Genomic DNA, 23,728 nt, shown 5'->3' with positions numbered 1-23,728 from the left:
ATCGATGCAGCTACATAGGGCTAGAGAAACCTGTTCATGAATTTAGTTTAACCACTAGGTTCAATTCTAACTGTACAGTCGTGAGTCATAATATAAGTGTATCCGTCAACTCCAAACTCCCACTATATACGCTCGGAGCAACACTAGAATATCGATGCCATATACTGCACTCCCGCAATCAGAAGCAACGTACTCATCACACTCACCCCAGGCATCACGCTTGTCGCGGCAGACGCTGCGCCGCAGCATTTCCCATCCCAGGTCACGTTGTTCATCTCGGCGGCCACCGCGAACACGGACCCGTTGAAGTTGCCGTAATTGTAGTAATCCACCAGAAGGAAGTTAGGCGGCCGGTCCCACATAGCTAAGAAATAGAGAGATTAGCATGTTACACAGACCACAGTCAGCTGTTACTTACCCGTGCAGTTGCGGGCCATCTTTCCTAGACTACCGTAGCCGGAGACCGCGTTGGTCTCGTTGAGCGAGGCAGTGTTGGGGATCAGCAGACTAATGCTGGCAATATTGATGTCGAGATTCAGGTTGTGGTTGGCCATGTACATCCGGTCTTTGGCGTCCTGCACGGACAGGTCCGGCGGGCGCTGCTCTGTGCAAGGGAAAGCTGCGTCCGTGGGTGAAAATGGCGTCTCCCACATCTGCGAAAACTCATCCATGAGCCACGGGTAGGCCGTCTGATTGGCCTGGTAGTCCATGAAGACAACGGCTCGCTTGCCAGACAGAATCATACTGGACATCGTAGGCCAATCATCCAGCGCCATTGGGATCTTCGAGGGTGTAAACACATAGTCCATGAGGCCAGAGTTCTGGATAGGGCCCGTGAAGTTGCCGGGGTCTACATAATCATAGTTGCCTATCATGATGGTGACCACGTCATATGGATGGGTTTTCACCCATTTCGTGACCGTCGTCAGGTAGTCTTCCAGAGGTCCCATGTTCAAAAGGTCGCAGCTGGTGTGACAAAGGTAGAGGGTGTTGTTGACCAGGTGTGTTTGAAATTGCACTGTCCGGGGTGTCAGCAAGATTCTATCCACAGGCTAAGCTTCGTCGATCGGGCAACTTACGCATCCGTATGCCATCGTCCAGCTGAGCGGTAACGTCCAACGCCTGGTTGGCTGCCGCATTGCCTGGCTTGACAAACGGGCTGTTGTGGGCAGCAACCATGGTGATGTTGGAGTACTTGCGCGCGCAAAACTCCGCGTGGCCATTGCAAGGCTGTGTGTTGACGACCGGAGTCGACGATGCTGTGGACGTCGCTGTTGTAGTAGCGTTGGTGCCATTGACTCCACCAGTCTGTCCGCCCACCAGCAGTGTGAGAGATTGCGACGAAGAAGTCACTGTCGTGGTGAAATTCCCGGATGCTGTTGTAGAGTTGGAGGTGGTTGTCGTCGCGGAGTGCGCCCCGGTGCTCGTGACGGTATGTCCATTATCGAGGGTCATAGTGGTAGTGTAGGAGAGGTAGTGACCTGTGGGCAGCGTCGCTTCACTGATGGACGAAGTGACGGTCCCCTCAAGAGTCAGGCCGCCATTGTTGCCGGTCGTCGTGGTGGTGGTGCTATCATCTTGTGCCAGAGCTGGCCAAACGCCCACTGCCAGGAGCGGCAGTAGGTGAGCGATCAACCGCATGACAAGAGGTGGTCTGGAGTCAAGAGGCCGGTCTGTGGAGGCTCGGAAGTTTTGGATATATATACAGCAGTGTATCTGTCCGAGGAGGACCACACGATGCGATCAGATGCACCAGATGGAGCACCAGATGGATCAGGACCCTGAAGAAGCAGAATACTCACCGGGCGCGGAATAATGTCTTACGATGAAGTCAACCATGGATGCTGGGCTGGTAAGGTATTTTTAGGTAGGTAAGGTAGGTAACAGGTATTATTACCACGCAGGGTTTCCCGCCTTCAGGGTACTGGCTTACTTTAGGGGGGCCGATCCCGGCAGCCATTGGTTGCCACCCCCCCTGACTGTCCGCCCCGCTGTCCCGGAGAGGAAAGCTCCAAGCTGGCCAGCAGCCGATCTTAGCCTGGCTTTCACTGGCAGATCGCCCGCATGGAAAATCCTCCCAGTCCTTCCGGCCAATTAGATTATCTCATCAGCCCAGGCAGCCAGAATTGAAAAAGACACCAAGGGTGGGGCCCACCTGTCGATGACGTTGTTTGAGCCAGTCTTGGCCAAACAGTCACTGACAGAGCAGATTTGTTGCCGAAACGCCAGAATAGGCAGTGACTTTTAATTCCAGGCCCTATGAGGGTCACTGCTAGTCTTTCTTGGCAAGTGGCTCCTGAATGTCGTGAGGATTGCCAGATCAGCCACGATCCCCACTGCATTGGGTAATCGGGAAAAACCATCAGCGGCTAATTCATGCCAATCATCACTGTATTCCAGCCCATCACCAGCCACGAACTGGGGTGGTTTGGGTGTTGGTCAACGGCGTCCACGCAGTAAGAGCCCCTCGATCAACGGGGGTGATTGCTGTACTTACTTCAGATTACTTCAGAGCAAGGATAAAATCTGCTCATGATCGGCCTTCTCCACTGTCTCGTCCACAGTCAGACTGCCGCCCAGGAGGGAAAAAGAGGCAGGGTAAGGAAAGTTCCTGCCACCATCGCAAAAATGTTCCCTTCAGGGTCTAGACCAGCGCCGCTGCTAAGAATACCTGCTGCGGCCCTGAGACTGAGACTTTCTCCCTGAGTAAGATTATTGAAGCCGCCAGCGTTACGGCTCGTGTGAAATTCTCATTGTTGTTTTTATTATTATTGTGGTTATTGTTTTAATTTTATTCTCTACTCCCCATTTATTTTATTCCATATTTTCTCATTCTGGTTGGCTGCCAAGGCGTCTAAGTTTTTTCAACCTTAAAGCCCAATTCAATTCCACGGCAGATCAGATCAGTCGGTAATATTCAGTCATCGATCTGTGTACTGTGTATACGTCGCTCTCGCCATCCACTTTGCTTTCCCTTTCCCTATTCTTTTCCCCCCATTCCCGCCATCTCTTCCTGTTCCTCGCTCCCCTTTTTTCTTTTCCACTCTCTGGTTTTCTTCTCCTGGATGTATCCCCAGCTTCGTCTCCTGATCCCGTCAACCTAATCCCGTGGTTGCCGGTGTTTCCCTCCCCGCTGGTCCTTTCTCTATCTCTCTTCCCATCGAATCCTGGCACGTGGTTCACGGGGGGCGTAAACGTCATTCAGTCGATGTCTTCCCAGATCTCTTCTATACTACGTATTAGAATTTAACTAGACGCCCTGCTCTTGATCTGGGTCTCCTTCTACATCATTTCCATCAATCTACTCCTCCATCCTCTTCGTCTATTCTCCGACTCTATTATCCGCAGATTCCGAACCTGCCCTCTCCACCACCACGTGCTTGACAGCGGTCCATGGCAAAGCTGCCCCTGTTCAGGAAAGCTCCTGCACGTCCGCAGGTCGGCCGGAGCAGATCGAAGGTGCTCTGGCACCGTATCCTTCGTTCCTTCTGCTATCTCATCGCTTGGATCTTTCTGATCTTGGTCTGCATTGGCAATGTCGCCGATAAGCCCGTTCTCCGACAGACCTACTTCCTCGAGATCAACCTGGCAAATATCATCCCATTGTCCACCCCCAATGCGGTCCTGATCGATACCATTGCTCGCACCATCGGTCTGCACGACTTTTACCAGGTGGGACTATGGAATTTTTGCGAAGGCTATCTGGACCAGGGCATCACCCACTGCTCTTCGCCCAAACCCCTCTACTGGTTCAATCCTGTCGAGATCATCCTCAGTGAACTGCTATCCGGCGCAACGAGTACGCTCCTCCCTCTAACACGAAAAACGCTCCCTTTACTAACAACCCTGCAGTTGCTCTTCCTGCCAACATCACGTCGGCTCTGCACATCGCCCGCATAGCCTCTCACTGGATGTTTGGTCTCTTTATCACCGCTACCGTCCTAACCTTCATCCTCATCTTCCTATCTCCACTTGCCGTCTCCTCACGGCCTCCTCAAGCTCTTTCCTCCGACCCAGTCATTAATCAAACCCACCCGCAACATCGTCGTCGAACCTTTGTGCTTCTCCGTTCTCTCCCGTTCCTCATCCTAACGTTCGTGACCGCTCTCTTCACCGTTGTTGCCTCCGTCGTCGCAACCGTCATGTTCATCATCTTCCGTAACGTCTTCACCTCCGCCAGCGAAGACCTCAACATCGACGCCTGGATCGGCACGCGCATGATGGCTTTCATGTGGATCGCCTCCGCCTTCAACCTTTTTGCATTTATTCTCCAGCTTGGCTCCTGCTGTGCGTCTTGCTGTGGTGGCCGCAAAACCCGCAAGCAGCTCAAACAAAATAGTGCCGGCACTGCGAGCCCTAGCAGCACAGCTTCCCCTGATGTGCGTGAGAAAGAGCATCCGCACAGCCCCGCAACTACGGAGTGAGCTGTTTTTTCCCTATGCCAGACCACATATGCTCTCGCAGATTGTGGTCCCTTTTCCTCCTCTCATCCAATACCCCGAAATTCATACCCCGAATGAGGAAAATCGCCTGTACGACGATGATAAATAGAACATAAAAGGTGTGAGCATCGCAGGGGCCCGCCAATATATACTGATCTGGATTTGTATACTGTACGTCTTTCTTGTTTGGTTTCCCGCTCTGGTTCGGGTTATGCTGTATAGACGCGATGGATATAGACTGGGGCATATTCGACTTAGACGGGATTCGGTTTTGGGTCTGAGTTGAGCTTGTGGCTGCCTCGCTTCCTTTTTGATACATTGGGAGGGCGCTGCACATGCCATCCAGCTTGCATAGGTTACGATATTTACGACTCTGTTATGATATTACGAGTGTGCGTATGCTAAGAATTCAATCCAAAGAAGAGGGGTATATATCTCGAATAAGAGTTGTAAATGACCCAAGTAATATATCTTACTCGACGAAATATGATTTAGATTTCAAAAATCCAGAGACTAGGAAGAACCTATTTCAACCCAGTTAGCGTTTTCCAAGAGACTTTTTGTCCCTACCTGTACAGAACTGGCCCAAATGTTAGGGTTAGGAGTGGTCTCATATAACTATAAGTACGCCGCCACCAAACAGCCACATAAGAAGCTCTGACTTTTGTCGGCTCGTGCTCCATGGAATAGCACTAGGTAATATATAAATAACAATCATATTGACATTTTTAAGGATCCCTCTCGTGTATTCAAGATTCACGGGGCATCTCATCCCACTGCACCCAAAGTAGCTTTATATATAAACCCAAATTATTATACATGCCTTCTGGAGAAGACATCATTATCTATGTTAAAAATAAGAGGACTGCTCATCCCCTTGCTTGAACAATATAATTATGGGGCAAATACTAGTTCACTGCCTTGACAGTTGCCGAAAGAATTATGTTATTAGGGAATGGTGATAGATGACTGGAAACAATTACAGCCATGAAAGCGGTCATACAATAAACTCATGCATATACGGATATCGAACCAGCATTACTCGCTAACATCCAATGACGCAACACAGGGAATCAAGCAAAACCTGAACTCCAATGCAGAAGGCGATTCGCCTTCGTGCCTCCAGCCCCAAACCAGGCACCATGCTGACCATTAGTCCTGAACCATACAAGACAATTGAAAGAGACGAAAGATTGAAAGACGCATACATCTGCCTCTAGGCAGCTTCTTAATGTAAGACACAACTCTCAACGCGGCTCAGAATAGTCGTTCAGCGCTACGCATACCGCCCCGCGGTGATGACCACTGTATTGACGGATGATCTGACCCGACGCCAGCTCCCATAGGCGGGCGTAGTGGTCGCTGGATACTGTGACGAGATACGCAGAGTCAGCGGAGAAAGCGCAATCCCAGACCCACCGTTGGTGATTTGCAAGCGTGGTCTCTAGGAAAAGTGTTCCTGTCGCGGAATCCATGGGGGGTCCGTCCGGTTGTACAGGGAAGGTCTGCTGGGGTTCGTTGTTTATAGGTGTCGCTGCTTGGAAGAGACTGAATGGGTTGGCTTCAAAGTCGGTGCCGTTGGGAGATGCGTGGTTCACGTGTTGCGTAGATTCAGGGGAAGAAGGGCTGTCATTCGATTCGGGTGAAGATATGGCTCTGGCCTTGGCCTTGGCGGCATTGGCGGCGGCAATCTTGGCCGGCGGATAATCAAGGTCAAGGTTCCATACTTTGGCCGTGTGGTCTGCGGAGCAAGTTGCGAGGTGCTTGACATCAGGGGAGAGAAGAACGCGAGTGAGGTAGTCCTTGTGCGCCTGGAAGGTACATATCGGAACGATGCGCGTTATCTCAGCGTCTTGGATCATGCGCCAGATGTAGACATTACCCTGTAGACCGGTCGCTCAAAGTCAGTGATGAAGACAAGCGGCGAGTAATTATCTTTTTTACCTTCTTATTTCCAGCGCAGAGCAGGGATCCATCGCTTGCGACACTAACGCTATGAACAGCAACGTCGTCCTCAGGAATCAGCTGGTGAGTGCAGACGCTTTCACCCAGGTCCCAAACCCGGACAATACCAGCGCGATCGCCGCTAATGAGTTCGCCCTGGTTGGGGTGAATTACAACGTCGTTGACCGGAGCTTTATGCGCGTAATTGCGCTGCAGGCTGCCTGTACGGGTATCCCAGACTTTAACCGTACCGTCTTCCGAGCTGGTGACCATCCACTTCCCCTCGCAGTGAAACGCGACGCCGGTGATGTTGTTTGTATGGCCGTCGAAGGTCATGACCGGATTGGGATTGGTAGATTTGATGTCATACAGCTTGACATTATTGTGGCCGGCGGCTGCCAAGTACCGTTTATCGGGGGTGATGCATAAGCGATTAACCTGGGAATCGGGATGCTGTATAGTGCGCGAGCAAATGCCCGACAAGGCCTCCCAGAAACTGGGCCAAGTTAGCGACGTCAACTTTCGTGGCGCAAGTAACACAGTCTGACATACCGAATGGTGTGGTCGTAGCCCGCTGTGAATCACGAGTTATAGAACATTGGTCAGTCAATTCTTCCCAGGACAGACATAAGGTGTTGGAGACCAGTTATCGCTCAGAAGACTGCATACCAGTGCAAAGTATAACGCTCATGTTGAAGGTTGTAGACGAGCCCAGAAGCAAGGACGCTGAAGGGGCGAGGAGGGACGGGGAATCGGGGAGTCGCCAGTTACTAAAAGTAAAGCAGATGCGGTGCCCGTCAGCTTCCTGCCGGCCTTAAAGCCACGGCCGCCCAGCTTGGCGGCGGACACCATGTGGGGCACGTGAGCGGTCCATAGGGCGGTGTGAAAGGCGGAGAACATCATTTCGGATTAAATTTGGACGGAATGGGAATCTTTTCTACTGCGATGTACTTCTTTGCTTCTTTACTTCTGCGTGACTGTCCAGACCTGGCCTTTTCTGGTCATTCTCACTCGTTCGGGGATTATATCGAGCACCCTGGACACGTGTGGTATTTCGATTTCTCCCAACATCGGCCAAACTGTACAGTTGTTGCACTCAAACCGGATTATGCAATAGGGCGCGTATCCAGTGGCTAGCCTGAGCCTGCTGACAGGCTATTTATCGAGGCACCTGCTGGCTCTCCCTGTTATCTACTTCCCATACATCTTTCCCGCGGGACAAGTCTTAAATCACAGTCGTTTTGGGATCTGAATACTTGCTCTCAAGAGGTACGCTTCATAGCAGTCTCGAAGCGAGGGATATCCTCATTCTTACCATCTGCAGAGCTGGGCTATGAGTAGATGGAGTGCTTCATCTCCTAAGTGCCATCGCCACCTTCCTTAGGATATATTGAACGGCATAGCACGGTACACATTCATTTGGCCGTCTTTGAACTGGGCCTGAATTTGTCGCTGGGATGAATGGAAGCATGGCTGAAGGTATTTCTACCTCTTTCCAGACCTGTCCTCCAGACCCCCATGGTCTTCATGATCTTGAGGGCCTTCCATCTCCCCCATCACTACCTCTGCACGTGAATGATCTGGGGCTTACACCTCCCCCTGGGTCCCAGCTGCAGCTCTCCACCAAGTCCTCCCAACATGAAGCACGGAAACTGCCGACCAGAGATGTGAACGCAACGTCAGAAACCCCAGCCGATCCGCGACACTGCACACAACCGCTCGGAAATACCCACAAAGATCACAACGATGAGAAGCAGGTGGAAGTCAATGATACATCCTCAGAAGAACAATCTCCAGCCGACAAGGTGGTCGAGTCCCGACAGTCGTGGGCAGATACCGCGACATGTTCTCCACAATTAGAGATAGACTTTTCGGCATTTGATGAACCCAATAACGCCACGGAGGAGTTGTACGACCCTCTCTTCGATTCTGAACTCGTTTTGCAGGAGATTGATGCAGTCTTGCAGCGGAAGCGAAATGGCGACGAGGCGTTCCCTGAAGACTGTGTCTCCTGGGACCAATCTAGAAAAAGGCAAGCCACAGAGATATCACAATATTCAACCACAGAGTCTCCGGATAAAACACCCTCGTTATTATCACTTGATTCTGGACAACCTGAACAAGGGGGCACGGGCCCCCATACGCCAAGCGATGTTGAGAAACGACAGTCCGATGCCGTCTTCGACTCTATAGACCTTCTGTTCGAAGACCCTTCGGGCGATTTTCCATTGGACATCCCTGATGGCGAGGTGTCTTTCAACTTTGACATCCAGGGCTCGGGTAATGGAGAAGGAAGCAAGGAAGACATGTCAGCGAATTTTAGTGTGTTTGACCAATCCTTCAATCTGCCCTCCGTCAGCGAGATTACCAAGGAACGGTTCTCTCTTGATCATCAAGACATCGTCAACAGTACGAACCGTGAAGTTCTGCAGCGAGTGTTTGCCGAGCCAGAGTACGTCTCGCCGTATCCAGTTTATGGGGGCCCATTGGGATATATGCCGTCAGCTCCGAATATCCATGTCAGGTGCATTGAAGTTTCGGATGATCGGACAAACTTGCGCCTTGCGACTCTGCGGAATAAAGTACAACAGCTGACGCTGGAGCGCAACAAGTATAAACAAGAGTGGGCATTGGCGTCGGACCTGACAGCCCTGGACCCGGCGACGGGTAAAACAAAACAACAGACATTACTTGAGCAGAATGCCATGCTGCGACGTGTGTGCTCCCGGCATCAACAAAGAGTCGAGCAGTACAAGCAAGAGGCTATCGAGTGGAAGAACAAGCTTCATGATCTCGGCACGATCTACAACAATCTACTATATGAGATCCAAGTTCAGAAGCAAATGCCCGTAGTTGCCCCGATTCCAACTGGTTACAAACCTCCCCGGGCACGCCAGGCTAGCTCGAACGCAACCTCGGTACAACCGTCGACCTCACAGTCACAATCCATGGCTTCTACACCAAATGCATCTGCTGGGGAGCCTATCACAATCGACCTGACCGAAGAAACAGGCGATGACGGGTCAGCTGTAGCGAATCCAACCCCAGAAGAACAGGAGGAGCGCCAACGACGTGTGGAGATGCTTCAATCACTGCGGAACAAAAAATACAGTTGGCTTGGTGATGCGGACGGAGACGTCGGCAATCAGAACTTCCGCATCAGTGTAACCCCAGCGCCTCGACAAGGATCTCTAAAACCCGCGGGTGGGCCTCACGACTCCGAGCGGAGCCGGGACAACCACGTACCAGCAAGGGGCCCCTGCGAGATTGCGTCAGACGATCGGGTGGAGGAGGACGATGATGAGCTGGCTCGAATGATGGAGCAAGAATTAGCTTCGCCGATTGCCACATCCAAACCGGGTGATTGTGATGTACTCAAAGCCCAGGTTGGGGATAGTCTGAAGATTGTTTCTAAATGATCAAGATCCGTTTAATAAGAGGCTAGCTGTGCGGCTCTCTCGCTCTTAGGGTTGTATTATAGTTCAAAAGTCTGCAGTAAGCAGAATAGGAAATGAAAATAATCAAAATAACAAACAACATTGTTGGCTGAACAAAACTTAGTCACGCTAAAGGCATTCTCTGTTCAAGAGAAAGGCGGGAGAAATCATGCGCACTGCATGTCGCAGCGACCCTGATGGCTTCTCATCTCGGAGACAACTCATACACAAGTGGCCCTTGTGGCGCAATCGGTAGCGCGTAGGACTTATGAGTATTCGGCTTCGACAATTTACTAACCAACCAATAGCTAATTTTAAGGCTGTGGGTTGTGGTTCTTGTGTCTGGATTAGTACATAATAGAAACCAATGAAGAGGTGGTGAATGTAAATGCACTGATTTGCAAGGAGTACTATTTCAAATAACTGCCAGGCCCGTTCCGGCAATAAGCAGAATTATATATGCCCTTTGAGAGTAGAAGCTAGTGGATTTGTCAATGATGTCAATATGTAGACGACACCCGCTGTGGACCTATTAATCGAGCGGAACTTGCCGGTAGGTTAGTAGAAGAAAGAACCCAAAGGGGCATATAGAACAGAGAGAATTAGCAACAGGCACTAAGAAAGAGAGAACGAATTAACCGGATACAACAATGATCACTAAGATACTATATAAAGTAGCTTGATTCCCCTGCTGTAGACACTACTAGTTGTCCTTCCCTTCATTTGAGTCTTTCTAAAGTTCGCCTCTCATCACCCTGCAATCATTGAATACTATTGCCCCCTTCAATGTTGCGCCTCTTCCCTAAGCACAAAGATGCCTTCACAGGCTTGATTGAAGGGTTGTATTCCTGATTCGACAATTTACATCAAGTCTTTTATATAAAATGGCTCAACTCCCCCCTCAAGAGCAACCAACTCTTTTTCAGTTCCTACTTCCACCTATAATATAGTCCACACTGGCTCAGGTCATGTCCTATAACCCAGAGCGAGCATGTCAATACTGCAAGTCTTTAGTTCACATCAGCAAATACTGCCCTGAAAACAGGACTTGTGTCTACTGTAAAAGAGACCGTAATATTATCGAGCGTACGAGAATTACGTGCAGAAGATGCAAAATAAAAGGGCATCATGCAGTCGAATGATTCAGAGGGTATGTCTTTTCATACAGAAAAGAACATTGGCATACGATACAGGTCTGCTAGCTCTGTCAGAAAGCTTCAAGCATTATATTGTATCAGAAGCAGTCTTCTTCAAGAGACAGAGGACATCGGAACATCTCGATTTTATAAATAATATCTCTGTTCAGTCACCTGAGCATTCCGGCAAGAGATGGTTGGTTATCGATATGGATATGGGAGATGTAAGTAAATGACTGCCAGAAACTATTATCATTGGTATCAACAATATCAGGAGCTACTAGTACAGGAGTAGTTCATCTCTCCATACCTTACTTAAGCCACTGTGCAATGAAACGATCGGTAAGATCATGGAGTGATTACTACTGGGTTCTTTATCGCTTTATTGCAACTACCCCGAGGTTATGAACGAACCTAATGGCGCGAATACAGTAACAAAATACCTTATCCAGCTTATAGATTGGCACATATTCAGGTTATAAAGCTGAATAATCCTAGTAAGGCTTCAGACCGACAAATCCAGCTCTTAGCTATTTTAACTGATGACAGAAGTCAGTGGCTAGAAAGCAGAGGACAAAAGCAATCAACCTATGTCCCAGAGAGATTTCATGTGATATATTGTGACTTGCTTTGAACAACGAGAAAGAAAACCATATTGGAATTACACTAGTATCACTCCAGGTAAAAAGAAAAAAGTAAATTATTCCAGTATACGCTTTTGTGGTAGGTAGCTTTTGCGGAGATTGCCGCAATTCTTGACAATAGCACTGTTTCCGGAGTATATAATACACCTGAATAGAGCTAGCAATAATGGCAAAAACCAGCAAACGCTCACAATCAAGTGAAATAGACGGTAGTACCCTACGTCAGGCAGGAACAGGAAAAAATTTAAGGCAAAAAATAGCCCCTGGTGGGGCTCGAACCCACAGCCTTAAGATGACTATATCGTAGAAGTCTTACGCGCTACCGATTGCGCCACAGGGGCCTCCTTGGTGAATGACAGGCCCACTTAGTGTATCTTAAGTCTGTTGTTGTGGTATTTATCACTTGAGGTTGCATAAATAGCATGTGTAAGATGCCTTTCATTGTGATTGAAAGACATGAAGTGAAATCAAATGAGACTCATATGTGGGGAATTCACAATTTCACATGAACCTAGCAAAATAAAGATTATAAGGAGGAAGGAATGCACAGTCTGAGTCTGTTGACTCGGAACTGTATTCTTTCATTCGGATCGTCGAGCGGCATTTAATGCGAAGGATTGACTCCGAAACACTCCAGGAGCGGGTTCTGACAACATACTTTTGTACTTCGTAGGTGTACTCCGTCGTAGAGTAGTAGCCTTCGGATGCTGAAGCATAAAAAAAAGCCCCTGGTGGGGCTCGAACCCACAGCCTTAAGATGACCATGTCGTAGAAGTCTTACGCGCTACCGATTGCGCCACAGGGGCCTCTTCTCTGGATGAACTCCCAAAAAAGACGACTCATGAGGGGAAAAGCATGATATGCAGTGTGTCCGATGCTTCCATGTCCCATGCTTATGGGAGAGTGACTCATTATATCATGCCGGCGGGGGGCGGGGACTCTGTGAGAGTCTAGAAACCACCATGACATAAGCAGCAACAAATAGTTAGTAGTTCAAGGACTGTTAGAAATTTGGGGAAGGAGAAAATAACTATCCACTGTAGGGGATTCCAGTCGCTTTATATACCTTGATAGCTGTTTGCGTACCCGGTAAGTTCCTTTCTTCGCCAACTTGTAGTATATACGAAATATCAATTAGAATGACAAAGTCCACCCATCGTATAAAGAACTGACACCAACTGGCTATTTGCTACACACAATCCAATGAGCAAGAAATCCCGAAACAGAAAGCCACCCACCAAGTCGCATCAAATACCTCCCTTCATTCCATACAATAAACCAACCACATAGAAAGAAAAAGAACAAAATAACCAAAGGACTTCAGAAAACTCCCCTTCAATTCATTACTCTATATGGAAAGAAATTCCCCAACCCATCCATCTCCAGCAAGAAAAATAGAAAACTGATAACCCTCCTAACCCAGCGCAAACCACGTCACACTAACAACAACATCCAGACCCCGTTCCTCAGCGCCTGGATACTTGAACGTCCACATACCATCGCGGTTCACATCCCAGAAAGCTCCGGACGCAGAGTGCATCCCACGCTTGCCGGTGTTGCTGGTCGCGCCGTCAGCGGCGGCGGACTTGTCGATGAGGCCTTGTTGCACGATGGTGCTGTTCACGGTGAAGCGGTAGGGAGGGGCGGTCGAGGGAGTAGAGGGGGCGGTGGCAGTGATGAGGGCTTTCAGAATGGTGTTCTGTTGGATTGGAGTAAGTGGTTAGGTTGATGTTGGAGGGGGTAGTTGTAGGGGTGGGGGTAGTAGGTACAATGATTTGAGAGTTCCAGTCGCCGACTTTGGTGTGTTCGTATTCGGTCACATCTTTGAGGGCGGTGTCGCAGGCCTATATCGGGGGGAGATTGGTAGTTAGTATTGACATAGGGAGAGACGTGTAGTGGGGTTGTCGGTGGAAGTGGGAGGTCATGAATGTAAGGTATGGGTGAACGCACCTCGGTGGCGATCTTGGTCAATTCGGGGATCGGAACGGGCTAAGCGAGTCGAATAGTAAGTATAATGTAACGAGTTGTCCGTCTGGATAGGGACGCGAGAGGGGTCGGATGACGTTCGGATTGCGGGCTATCCAGGTACGATCATTGCACGGGGAGGGTGGTGACACACCGAAGAGGGGGTAGCAGCGTCGACGGCCATTGTGAATGAAAGAGTTGGATTTGGTGTAAGATATGTTTTGCGTGAGACTTGAAGGCTAGCGGTTAGTGAAATTCGCGCGGGTCTGGTTGTAGATAGGGGATGTTCGTCGGGGAAGTGTCGATAACCATGGGATGCTGGAGATGCGATTGTGGGGGGAAGGACAGACAATGCGGCTCCGGGGCCGGCGAACCAAGCAACACGGGCTGATGGAATTGACGGATAAGATGGCCACTCACTCAATGCAAGATGCTATGCTATGCTGGTATGCGCGGAAGTGTCAAGGCGAGTGCGACAGCAGCGAAAGAACAGCTAGCGGGCTGGTGCTGAAGAATGAATGTTTGGGGGCTCGCCGTCGACTGGCATCATGGCTGTCGCTTTGCGCTTCTTGATTGGCCAGGATGAATACAAGGCTAGGCTGGGAGGGGTTAGTGTCCGGTCCAAGACCGGACTAGCTGATTACTTGGTTGGGATTAGCTCATCAACTGCCATCTGCCTACAATAGCCAGACTATACAATTAAATTGAACTCCAGCCTTCTGCGTCCTACAATTGAGATACATGGCATGGTTAGTACATATTCACCCTGCAGACACTCTTTCTTAGAAGGCCACTGTTTCAAACCTACACCCGGCTATTCACCGATACACCACTATAGGTGCTGCAGAGTCGCTTCTGCTTCTTAGATTATGAAAACCATCATTCTATTCATGACTGATTCCAGCTTCATTTGCACATTCTATAAAGTATAGAAGAATATCCGTCAAGACTCTGCATATAATCCATCAAGAAAACTTTCTCAACTCAGTCCCCAAAGCGATTATACCATTGCAAGTTACGCAGTTCCTTCAGGAAACTTTTGGCATCTTCATGGCTATCCAGACGCTGTCGCAACAACTCTCTCCATTCAGCGTCTTTACCAGTAGAACCACACGCAATTCTAAGATACTCATACCATATGGGATAAAAAGCTGCAAATTCCCAATCAATGATTCCAACGAGCTGACCATCTTTGACCATAATATTGGAGATATTAAGGTCGCCATGCGTGAGGACATAAGGGCCGCATACAGGGAAATGCTTCATCAATTCATCCTTTTTATTCGAAAATAATGAAGACGATAGTTCACGGCTGATGGCATCCCGAAACTCAGAGTCTGAGTGGAATGGTCCCTGGAGCTCACCATCATCAAATACCATATCTAATGGACAGGCTCCTCCATCAATGCCTTGTATACTCGGCGATGTGATGGACTGTAGTTGCTTGCACACGTCGGCCACCTGGTCTGCGATAGTGGCCTTTTGGTCCTTCGACAATCGCGGCCAGGCATTCTCGAGTGTCTCACCGTCCAGTTGTGTCTGCATCGAGAAGTGGTTCCCATGTTGATCGACCCAGTTACGGTCAGCTTTTGGTGCTGGGATATGGGGATGGGCTACAAGTAGCTGCAGCGCTTGACGTTCGTTTTCCAGAGATTCTTCGAATTTGGGGTGTGCTTTCAAAATCAAATCGGTGCCGATTGCCCATACGCCTCCTGCTCGCGAGCCGCGGATAAATCGTATGGGGTTGAAATGCCGGCGCATCGATTGCTCCGCCAAACTGCATCCGCACTCGTCATAGCCGGTGTATGTATCGGACATGGTGTGAATTGATTGGGATTTCTCAGGAGTAGAAGATGAGTGGAGAGTCCTAGGTCAGTGTCAGACAGATTGGATACGGAGATGACCAGTCCCTATTTATGTGCCTTGGTCCATCAAGCCTTGGAGGGGTTCGGATTGTTCATTTGTTTCCTGGCATTAAGCAAGCATCGCGCTGGATATGAAGCGGAAGTTGCCTTTGCATAGCTGTATCTTGGCTTTGGGGTGTGGCTCATACCTTGGTTGGTAGGGATCGTATATACACTATGCTGTGGTTAGCGTTATTGAGCAACGTAACCTCCCACCCAATGAACATATTAAACTTACTACAGTATCTGTTCTGATTCCAGTGTCACGTTGTGTACTTGGCTGGTACACTGAAATTATGTTTGTTTTCTTGGATAGAATCGTATAAACTCCATGTCGGTCTGATAGGCTTCTTTATGTCCTGAATTCCTTTGTACAACTAAACCATTGACCAACAATGCTTGGTATTCCGTGGAGGATGTTGCCATGAAAGCTGCCCACAGTGCTTGGAACGAACCGAAAATTAAGAGTTCTACTTTTATCTCTGCTATATGTATCTATCGAGATGAACATATTCACTTTCTATACGGCCCCGTTAAATGATTCCGTGAATCACCGTTAAGCGGAGCACCTTTCGATACTCGATAATACTTTACATTATAGGATGCAGTTAGTTGCCTTGAATATCTACATTATCGTGAAGACAATAGTAGTACTTTCACCACAGCAAACTTTGGCTGAACAACGCCAATAGGATGCATGTCTTCTTTCACCAGATTCTTTGTTTCGATGCCTATCTGGCAGTCTATATAGACATAGATGTAGAAGGTTCAATCTCCTGAGTATTCAATCGAACCTCACAACCCAGCAGAGATACGGAAACCACAACTAAAGCCCTACCGAGCATACACACAAACCCACACACAACTATAACCAATCTACACCCCCTCAAACAGCCCACTAGCATTCTGCAGTCTTCAACATGTCACCGACCCTGAGTGAAAAACAAGTCACCCGCAGGAAGGAATATCTCAGATACCGAGACAAGATGTATTCAATCGAGAAAGACGAACTCTTTCCGCTTCTCGAGCAACGATTCGATATGTGTAACAAGGTCTGCGACAGGTCCGAGATTGAAGGCCTTTTAGAGCCTTATCGAGATGCATATCGACCAAATACCACTCCGCAGAAGATCTCGGAGATAATTCAGCTGATTGAACTGACCATCAAATTGTCCCTTTTACAGCGACTGCCGGTGGGTTCAAGGGATTATTATAAGGAGTTCAGTCTTGAGAGGCTGTGTGAGGATGTCACACGTCTTTATGGGATTGTTGAATTCTAGGAGGTGGTTTGATGGGTTATGAGAATACTTTTTTGAGTGATATCCCTTGGATTGCGATATTTGCGGTACATAATACTATATATGCACTAGAAAGTGCTCCTGTCAAATAACTGGTTTCAGATACTGTTATCCTACCTAGAAAAAGCTTGTTCCACATATTAACGCATCTCTCTAGCTATGATAAGTTCAGTCCTACTCCGGGCCCTGTCCCTTAACCTTCACATACCCTCTCTTCACCTCCTCCAGCTTAGCCATCCCAGCCAGCCAACGCTGAAGCAGGGGATAGGAATCCAAAGACAGACCCGCAAAAGTATACTGCCTGACCCAGGGCTCCGCATGATAATCCACGGCGGTAATCTTTTCGGGCAGAATACTCTCTCCATTCGATTTCTTCAACTGCCCCTCCAACACCCCGAAGCAGCGATAGACCTGCGCTGAGTATCTATCCAGCGCATCCTGGTTCTTCACCTCATGGTAGTTTCTTAATATGACATTAGCATAGAACAATTTTGGTTGTTAATTTTTCTACTATTTCGGTAGGCAGAAATACCTGAACCAATTGACCTGACCCAACATAGGCGCCAAATTGGTGAGTAGGAAATACTCCCATTTCTCCAAGTCGACAACATCCTGCTCTTCCTTACCGGCAGGACCTAGCTTCCCTTCGCGGTCATACACTCGGCGGATGTAGTTCATACATGCGCCGGATTCCCAGGCCACAACGCCGGTGTTTGGGTCCTGGAGTGAGGGAAGCCGGCCATTCTCGTTGATCTTCAAGTATGCCTCGCCTTTGACGCCCTTTTTGGGGTCGTCGCCAAACTCCCACTGTTGGACGTCATATGGAACTTTAAGGGATTCGAGAGCGATTGCGATCTTGATGGGGTTGGGGCCTGTGGCGTGGGCGTGGAGGAGTAGAGGTTTGGTCATTGTGGATAGAGACCTTTTCAGAAATGTTTGCATGTTGATGAATTTTGGATAGAGGGTATGTGCCTTTATAGTCAAATTATTGTTCGAATGATGCTTTGGTTTATTAATCAAGATTGATTGATCTACTACTATGGCAGGGCTTAATAATGCTTTTTAGGTTCTCCACTGTCTTGTTGCTGAAAACGTTAATGGAGCCGCGGCCTTACATCCCGGGAGTTACAATTGGAGACATTAGAATTGAGCCATAATTGGAGCCGGTGTGATAAGTATCATCGGATCGTAATGTCTTCGAATCGGGTCCCTGGTACCCTCAATGGCATCAGTCGGAGTAACTATATAACAATATTATTATTGTGGTTAATAGGCAGGATAAAGTCATTGTCTAGATGGACATAACGCCAAAAATAGGTGCTTTACTGGATGTACTATGCATAACAAGCACTAGTTGCAGTAATATTACTAACATTTCTTTAATCACAGTAGCAGCTCTATAATTTTGCTCTTTGTTTAGTTGGAATCAAAATTGTCTGGATTTATCGAGTCCATAATCTTGTACTGATGATATAGATCCTGATATTCAATGAGACCCGACGCATACCCGCACCACTAGATATATTCTCTAACCCATATGTGCATTTGTTTATTGCATAATTTAGGTAGTTAATCATATATCCGGCAGTGATTATAGTTGTATAAGGCTGCACGCAGCATGGTATCTACTCCAACCACTCAAGCTGTAACCTTCTCCAACTAACGGACCTTATCAACATCCTACTCCAACTCGACCTTCCTACTCCAATTACGTCGACCCTTGCTCGAAATACTTCACATGAGACCTCTGCCAATAGAGGTAAAATGCAAATTTATACTATATATATTCTACAAAGCCTCGCTCAAGGTTAGTTGTACACGTACCCCAGATAGGAGGATCTGAACTTCAGAAGTCTAGCCAATCTTCTAGCCGCCGATCTCCTTGGCCACGGTCAAATGCGAGCTCAATTGGAGTAGTTCACATACTGGGAAGCATGATGCGTCGAACATCACGGGGAAATGTTCGTGCTTAGCACTCCCAAGGGTGGGGAATGTGCATAAATACTGATCTATTCATTTGCGGCAACAGTGAACTTGCACCTTCTTTCATACATTGGACTCGGTTTGATCAAACCACTGTAATATATACGCTTCATGACTTACAGACATGTTAACTTTAGTGAGATTCTAGAAAACACAGATAACTCAGTTAGTGTTTGAGCAGCCAAAGTGCGTTCGTCACATATCATCCTTCACAGTGTCTTGATAGTTCTCAAGCACTGTATACAGACCCATCAAAAATAGCCTCTCATTGACTGACCAAGGATCCTCCAAAGACCTCTCCTTTGATTGCTATAAATACCTACCTTCTCACAGATGCTGTGGATATCTCAAGCATTCACCTTCAAGTTAATGGTTACCAACAAAGTCAACAGCGCCATCAGCACCCGCAGCTCCTGCGGCCCCCAAACCTCACGTATGCTCAGATACATGCAGGAAACTCCAAGTATCCCACTTACAAAGCACACCGTGCCTTGCTTAGAACTAAAATAAATCAGATCACAACGGTTCTTGAGTGCTGCACACTCCACCGCACTAGATCCTGACAACCCACTGCATCAGGCTGAACAAGTCAAGAGAAGACTGCAGGAAAAGACTTCCGCTGCACGGTAGATCCATGATCTCTCTTGTCTGCGTCCTAGGACTTCCGCTCCCCCTTAACCGCAGGCTATCATACATTCATACTAGTAGTAAAGTAGACCCCAGACCAATCGGCACCGGCGGGTCCAACCGGGCAATCACAACAACAGACTGCGGCACGTGCGCGCTACCCAGCGGTGAAGAGCAGCAGAAACAGCCGCGGCGCGTTACACTAAACCCGAAGCGGGCAAAGTGTCGGGCGTCAAGCGGGGAAAGTGAGTAGCTCGTCTCGATCCAGTTGCTGTTTTTTACTGTCCAGTACCAATCATGGCTATTACATCAATCCCCCCGGAGCTTAAATCTCTCTTTCCTCTTGTCTCTCTCTCTCTCCCCTTTAGAGAACTACTGTAACTCAACTAACTAATCTAACGTTAGTTTGGCGTCTTATCACCACCACTACAATTAGTTACTCCGTGCAGAATTCTCTTCTCTTTCTGCCTCTCTGTCTCTTTTCTTTTTCTCCCTTCTCTCTCTCTGTCTTCTACCTATCTCCTACTCTCTTATCTTTTTTCTCTCCCAGACAAGAAAAGAAACAAGTCACACGACCTGCTGCAGCTCCTCAACTAGCTTAGCTCTTATCCCCTCTCCTCTTCTTCCTCCTCCTCTTTCTCCCTTGCTACTATCCTCTCACAACCACACCATCTCACAATAAAAATGTCCTCCCAACCACTCCTCCAAACCGCCCCAGGTAATTAATCCCCCCCTCCCTCCCTCAATCCCCCACCCCCTTCAATTCTTTCCTCTCCCATCCTCACCCCCCCACTCAAAACTAACCAAGAAAAATATAGGAAAAAGAATCGCCCTCCCCACGCGCGTCGAACCCAAAGTCTTCTTCGCCAACGAGCGCACCTTCCTCTCATGGCTGAACTTCACCGTCATCCTAGGCGGTCTCGCCGTCGGTCTGCTGAACTTCGGTGACCGCATCGGCCGCATCTCCGCCGGTCTGTTCACCGTCATCGCCATGGCCGCCATGATCTATGCGCTGGTGACCTTCCACTGGCGCGCGCAGAGTATTCGCAAACGAGGCCAGAGTGGAATTGATGATCGCTTCGGGCCGACGATCCTCGCTATGGCGCTTTTGGCGGCCGTCGTGGTGAATTTTGTGCTCAGGATGGTTGAGTGATTCGTTTCTTCTTTCATTAGCTGATTTTTGTCTGTGTGTCGAGGGTATGGGTATAGGGATTGGGTGTTTGTGTGATGGGGAAGGAAAGGTATTGATCGGTGCTGGTCGCTGGTTTATATGTATTTTGTGTGGGTGGTGGGATTGAGTATGTGGGAATGAATGATCTCGGGTATGATTGTGTCAATGGATGAGTTGTTGGGGGAGGGAATTGAAGGAAGATGATTATGTACTGTTTCATGCTGGTTTTGTTAGTAGTATTGAGCATTCTTTTCCTCCTACGAGTCTAGACTGTGTTTTTAACTAGTTTGTTTGTCAAAAGTCATCAATAGTACCCACTCATGAGCACATCCATCTCCTTCATAGTTTATACCTATTTACACATCACAATCAATCAATCAATCATACAACTAAACAATTGCTGCTGCAGCTGCAGCAGCAGCAGCTCAACTAAAATACCCCTCGTCAATAAACGTCTCATAACACCAATAATCCTTCTGCTCCCCCTGCCCATCTACACTCGTATTCCCCGTAAACTTGGCCGTCCAATACGCACTCCCCTGGGAATAATTCTGCCAAATATCCAACCCCGCCAACACATTCCTCTTCCTCAACGCCAGCGTATTATTATACGTCGACTGGATGGCCCACTCGCCCACAAACACAGGGAATTTGCCCGTGCCGGACTTCTCCCGCGCATCCGCAAGAATATACTCGGGCAGATTCGCCGACGACGACTCCATATGCTCGTAGTAATAGTGGTGTGTGTCGAAGACGAGGTTCGTGCTCGCGGGGAAATCTCCCTCCCAGTATTGTGGGTACTTGAAGCTGCCCTGGAACATGACGGGGATGTTGGGGTTCACCGAGGCGACTTTTTGGATGACGGCCCGGATGTACTTGAGCACCCAGGCGGCGCCGTGGTCCGTCAGGGCGAGGGGCGTGCCGAAGACGACCATGTTGGTGTTGTTGTCCGCGGGTTCGCTGATGGGTTCGAGGGTGTAGGATTGTGGGGATCCCGAGGTTTGGATGAAGTTGATCACTTGGTCGATTACTTGCAACGAGTAGTTGAAGTTGGTCTCGTTGTAGAACCAGTACCAGTGACCGGTGGCTTCGCCGATGGTCAGGCCGTTCACGCCGCCGGGGAGGGAGTGTGTGTCGATCACGATGTGCATGTTGTAGGTGTTGATGGCGTAGTCGGCGATTTCTCGGAGGTAGGCCGTTTGGTTACCGGAGTAGAGTTGCGAGCTGGGGAGGTCGATCCATGCGGCGTAGGTTGTGGGAATGCGCAGCACTGTGATGCCGGCGGACGCGAGCTTGTCGATGTCGGCCTTGGTGATCCAGGTCGCGTAGCGGTGCTCGAGGACGGGACCGCATTGGGCGCCGAGGTGTTCGCAGAGGCCCCATTCGTCGGAGGCGCCGCCGGAGTATTTGTCCCAGAAGTAACTGTCTATTGTGGACTCTTGCACGAGCCAGCCGCCGAGGTTGACGCCGTTGCCTTTGAAGGTGCGCCAGTCGATGTAGGAGGAGTTTGAAGAGCTGGCGAGGGGGGCTGCGAGGGCGGACTGCGCGCAGCCCAGCGCAGCGAGGTACCCTAGTAGATTGTACATTGGGCGCAAGTATCAGAGGAGACAGATGGTGTGGACCGGGGGTATAGCTTCATTTGTCGGCATACTTCCAGCACTTCTTATATCTCGTCCATGCTTGTGCTGCCGGCACATGGCCTCTGTCCCGGACCGAGACATCTGGATAACCCGACGAGCCATTCTTTACCTAGCTCTGAGTTGAAGGATGCTTAGCACTGAGCCAAAAGGTTATTCGACGACGAGGGAAGCCAAGGTCCCAAGTCGGGCCATCCGAGAAGCTCAATATGGCCAAGCTCGTCCGTCATTTGACCTAAAGACCGAATACAGCAATATCAGCGAGCGCCGGTTAAATGAGCCATGAAGATAGTCTTCACTAGCTACAAACAGTAGACACCGGCGCGCAAAAATTCCCGCATGACGAATTAATTTGAGCGTAGTGCGGGGTGTGGGGAAATAGGCGTAGGGAATCTTTTCTGCAGTCGGCACCTGAGAAACATCCGAACAACGGCCCCCTCCCGCTAAGATGAGGATCAACATGTTCAAAATCATCCCCTTTGGAGGATGACTCGGAAATTCCATGCCTCGGGATAATGAGGTCCGATGAGATGTGAGATTCTCGGGTGTCCCGACGGCAGAGGCACCTGAGGCCAAGAGATTACCGTGGTTATAAATCGGGAGCACCCAACGCCTCGAGCCTCTAAGCCGTCAGCCATGATTCTCCAGGAAAGAATATGGGAAGCCCACTGCCAGCGCATCTTCTAGGACAGTCAACCGCTTGAGTGCTTGGAGGGCAGGGTTGAAAATCGGCTTTCTCTGTCGGTCATTGCGAGGCTAGTCAACGGCAACCCAGCAATGAGGATGAAGCGACAGGCCATGTTGGATGCGAAAGTGTAGGAAGCTGTCGGCCTCAGGCATTAAAATCTGTGATATAGACGGTGGCACATTGTGATGATTCCCCTATTGTGGGAGCGACTTCGTATTGAGTGCCCCTCCTCTGGCAGGAATCCCTTAGGGGGCGTCTGGGGGTGGAGAACCAACGAGCAAGCGTGCCATGAAGCAGTGCTGGCGTGAACTCAATCGCAAGCTATGCTGTGGCTGGTGGAGATGATAGGCAGACGAGGACGCGAGTGGATGATGTAACGAGCCTTGCTCAACCGCCGATCCCGGGTCTGATCTGCTGGTGGAAAAGGAGTGAAAGACTGACGGTGCGAGAGCGAGCGAGAGCCAGATAGTGGGAAGGGAACAATGCCCATGTGTAGTGAACCTAAAATCGGGTGGTTGAGGAACAGATCCATGGAACTACGAGTTGTCATGAGCGAATTGGCATCGGTGGGCAGTGCAGAGTAGTGGTGGTGGTAGCCTAAATGTCTGACTGGGAGTGTCACAGGGTTTTAAATGGATGTCTTCCATGGCAAACATAGCCAGCAGATTGGGGGAGAGAGGAAGGCGAGAATCCATGTTATAACTAGGGCAGTTGGGGAGTACAATAGTGTGTGTTTAATCTACCTGGAAGTGTCTCAACTTTCAGACGGAGGGTACTTGACCGGGTAGATGCAGCAATGTAACGAGACGGAGGTTTTCATACCAGTACGGGTATGGGTAGGAATTGGAAAGA

At 49.1% G+C, this 23,728-nt stretch overlaps 10 protein-coding genes and 2 non-coding genes across 12 annotated transcripts; 4 read left to right on the top strand and 8 right to left on the bottom strand.

Annotated features, from left to right (window-relative positions):
* Positions 1-41: 41 nt before the first annotated feature.
* BO85DRAFT_446027 (PI-PLC domain-containing protein) lies at positions 42-1,870 on the bottom strand. The gene is made up of 3 exons (XM_025659403.1): positions 1,080-1,870; positions 419-1,018; positions 42-364 (listed from the first exon to the last, which is right to left on the bottom strand). The coding sequence occupies exons 1-3, from the start codon at positions 1,639-1,641 to the stop codon at positions 144-146; spliced, it is 1,383 nt and encodes a 460-aa protein (XP_025518793.1). The 5' UTR covers positions 1,642-1,870; the 3' UTR covers positions 42-143.
* A 1,523-nt stretch (positions 1,871-3,393) lies between these two features.
* On the top strand, positions 3,394-4,424 carry BO85DRAFT_456573 (SUR7/PalI family protein; the record flags this gene model as incomplete). The annotated part of the gene is made up of 2 exons (XM_025661456.1): positions 3,394-3,799; positions 3,853-4,424. The coding sequence occupies 2 exons, from the start codon at positions 3,394-3,396 to the stop codon at positions 4,422-4,424; spliced, it is 978 nt and encodes a 325-aa protein (XP_025518792.1).
* Positions 4,425-5,342: 918 nt separating this feature from the next.
* On the bottom strand, positions 5,343-7,077 carry BO85DRAFT_475065 (WD40 repeat domain-containing protein; the record flags this gene model as incomplete). The annotated part of the gene is made up of 4 exons (XM_025662695.1): positions 5,343-6,325; positions 6,387-6,882; positions 6,939-6,960; positions 7,056-7,077. The coding sequence occupies 4 exons, from the start codon at positions 7,075-7,077 to the stop codon at positions 5,690-5,692; spliced, it is 1,176 nt and encodes a 391-aa protein (XP_025518791.1). The 3' UTR covers positions 5,343-5,689.
* A 491-nt stretch (positions 7,078-7,568) lies between these two features.
* BO85DRAFT_446024 (uncharacterized protein) lies at positions 7,569-9,920 on the top strand (the record flags this gene model as incomplete). Its single annotated transcript, XM_025659402.1, has 2 exons — positions 7,569-7,865; positions 7,997-9,920. Coding segments are annotated over exons 1-2 (1,823 nt in total), but the record flags the coding sequence as incomplete, so codon positions are not given.
* Positions 9,921-11,861: 1,941 nt separating this feature from the next.
* Positions 11,862-11,944, bottom strand: BO85DRAFT_t54. Its single transcript has one exon. It is a non-coding gene; the product is annotated as a tRNA-Arg (tRNA).
* Positions 11,945-12,326: 382 nt separating this feature from the next.
* Positions 12,327-12,409, bottom strand: BO85DRAFT_t53. The gene has a single exon. It is a non-coding gene; the product is annotated as a tRNA-Arg (tRNA).
* Positions 12,410-12,655: 246 nt separating this feature from the next.
* BO85DRAFT_446022 (dynein light chain Tctex-type family protein) lies at positions 12,656-14,072 on the bottom strand. Its single transcript, XM_025659401.1, has 5 exons — positions 13,989-14,072; positions 13,723-13,799; positions 13,554-13,592; positions 13,373-13,447; positions 12,656-13,302 (listed from the first exon to the last, which is right to left on the bottom strand). Exons 2-5 carry the CDS (start codon positions 13,750-13,752, stop codon positions 13,018-13,020), a joined length of 429 nt encoding a protein of 142 aa, XP_025518789.1. The 5' UTR covers positions 13,753-13,799; positions 13,989-14,072; the 3' UTR covers positions 12,656-13,017.
* A 442-nt stretch (positions 14,073-14,514) lies between these two features.
* On the bottom strand, positions 14,515-15,539 carry BO85DRAFT_506356 (aminoglycoside phosphotransferase family protein). Its single transcript, XM_025664369.1, has one exon. It carries the CDS (start codon positions 15,384-15,386, stop codon positions 14,553-14,555), a length of 834 nt encoding a protein of 277 aa, XP_025518788.1. The 5' UTR covers positions 15,387-15,539; the 3' UTR covers positions 14,515-14,552.
* An 853-nt stretch (positions 15,540-16,392) lies between these two features.
* On the top strand, positions 16,393-16,752 carry BO85DRAFT_364675 (uncharacterized protein; the record flags this gene model as incomplete). Its single annotated transcript, XM_025655707.1, has 1 exon — positions 16,393-16,752. The coding sequence occupies one exon, from the start codon at positions 16,393-16,395 to the stop codon at positions 16,750-16,752; it is 360 nt and encodes a 119-aa protein (XP_025518787.1).
* A 192-nt stretch (positions 16,753-16,944) lies between these two features.
* BO85DRAFT_365068 (glutathione S-transferase family protein) lies at positions 16,945-17,679 on the bottom strand (the record flags this gene model as incomplete). Its single annotated transcript, XM_025655725.1, has 2 exons — positions 16,945-17,233; positions 17,303-17,679. The coding sequence occupies 2 exons, from the start codon at positions 17,677-17,679 to the stop codon at positions 16,945-16,947; spliced, it is 666 nt and encodes a 221-aa protein (XP_025518786.1).
* Positions 17,680-20,064: 2,385 nt separating this feature from the next.
* BO85DRAFT_364993 (putative vacuolar transporter chaperon Vtc1) lies at positions 20,065-20,533 on the top strand (the record flags this gene model as incomplete). The annotated part of the gene is made up of 2 exons (XM_025655721.1): positions 20,065-20,098; positions 20,199-20,533. The coding sequence occupies 2 exons, from the start codon at positions 20,065-20,067 to the stop codon at positions 20,531-20,533; spliced, it is 369 nt and encodes a 122-aa protein (XP_025518785.1).
* Positions 20,534-20,976: 443 nt separating this feature from the next.
* Positions 20,977-22,137, bottom strand: BO85DRAFT_364316 (glucan 1,3-beta-glucosidase precursor; the record flags this gene model as incomplete). The annotated part of the gene is made up of 1 exon (XM_025655694.1): positions 20,977-22,137. The coding sequence occupies one exon, from the start codon at positions 22,135-22,137 to the stop codon at positions 20,977-20,979; it is 1,161 nt and encodes a 386-aa protein (XP_025518784.1).
* Positions 22,138-23,728: the final 1,591 nt, after the last annotated feature.

Source organism: Aspergillus piperis (assembly GCF_003184755.1).
Source record: "Aspergillus piperis CBS 112811 unplaced genomic scaffold BO85scaffold_3, whole genome shotgun sequence".
Lineage (NCBI taxonomy): Eukaryota > Fungi > Ascomycota > Eurotiomycetes > Eurotiales > Aspergillaceae > Aspergillus > Aspergillus piperis.
The sequence above is the reverse complement of the archived record's forward strand: the minus strand, read 5'-3'. Positions and strand labels throughout refer to the sequence as shown.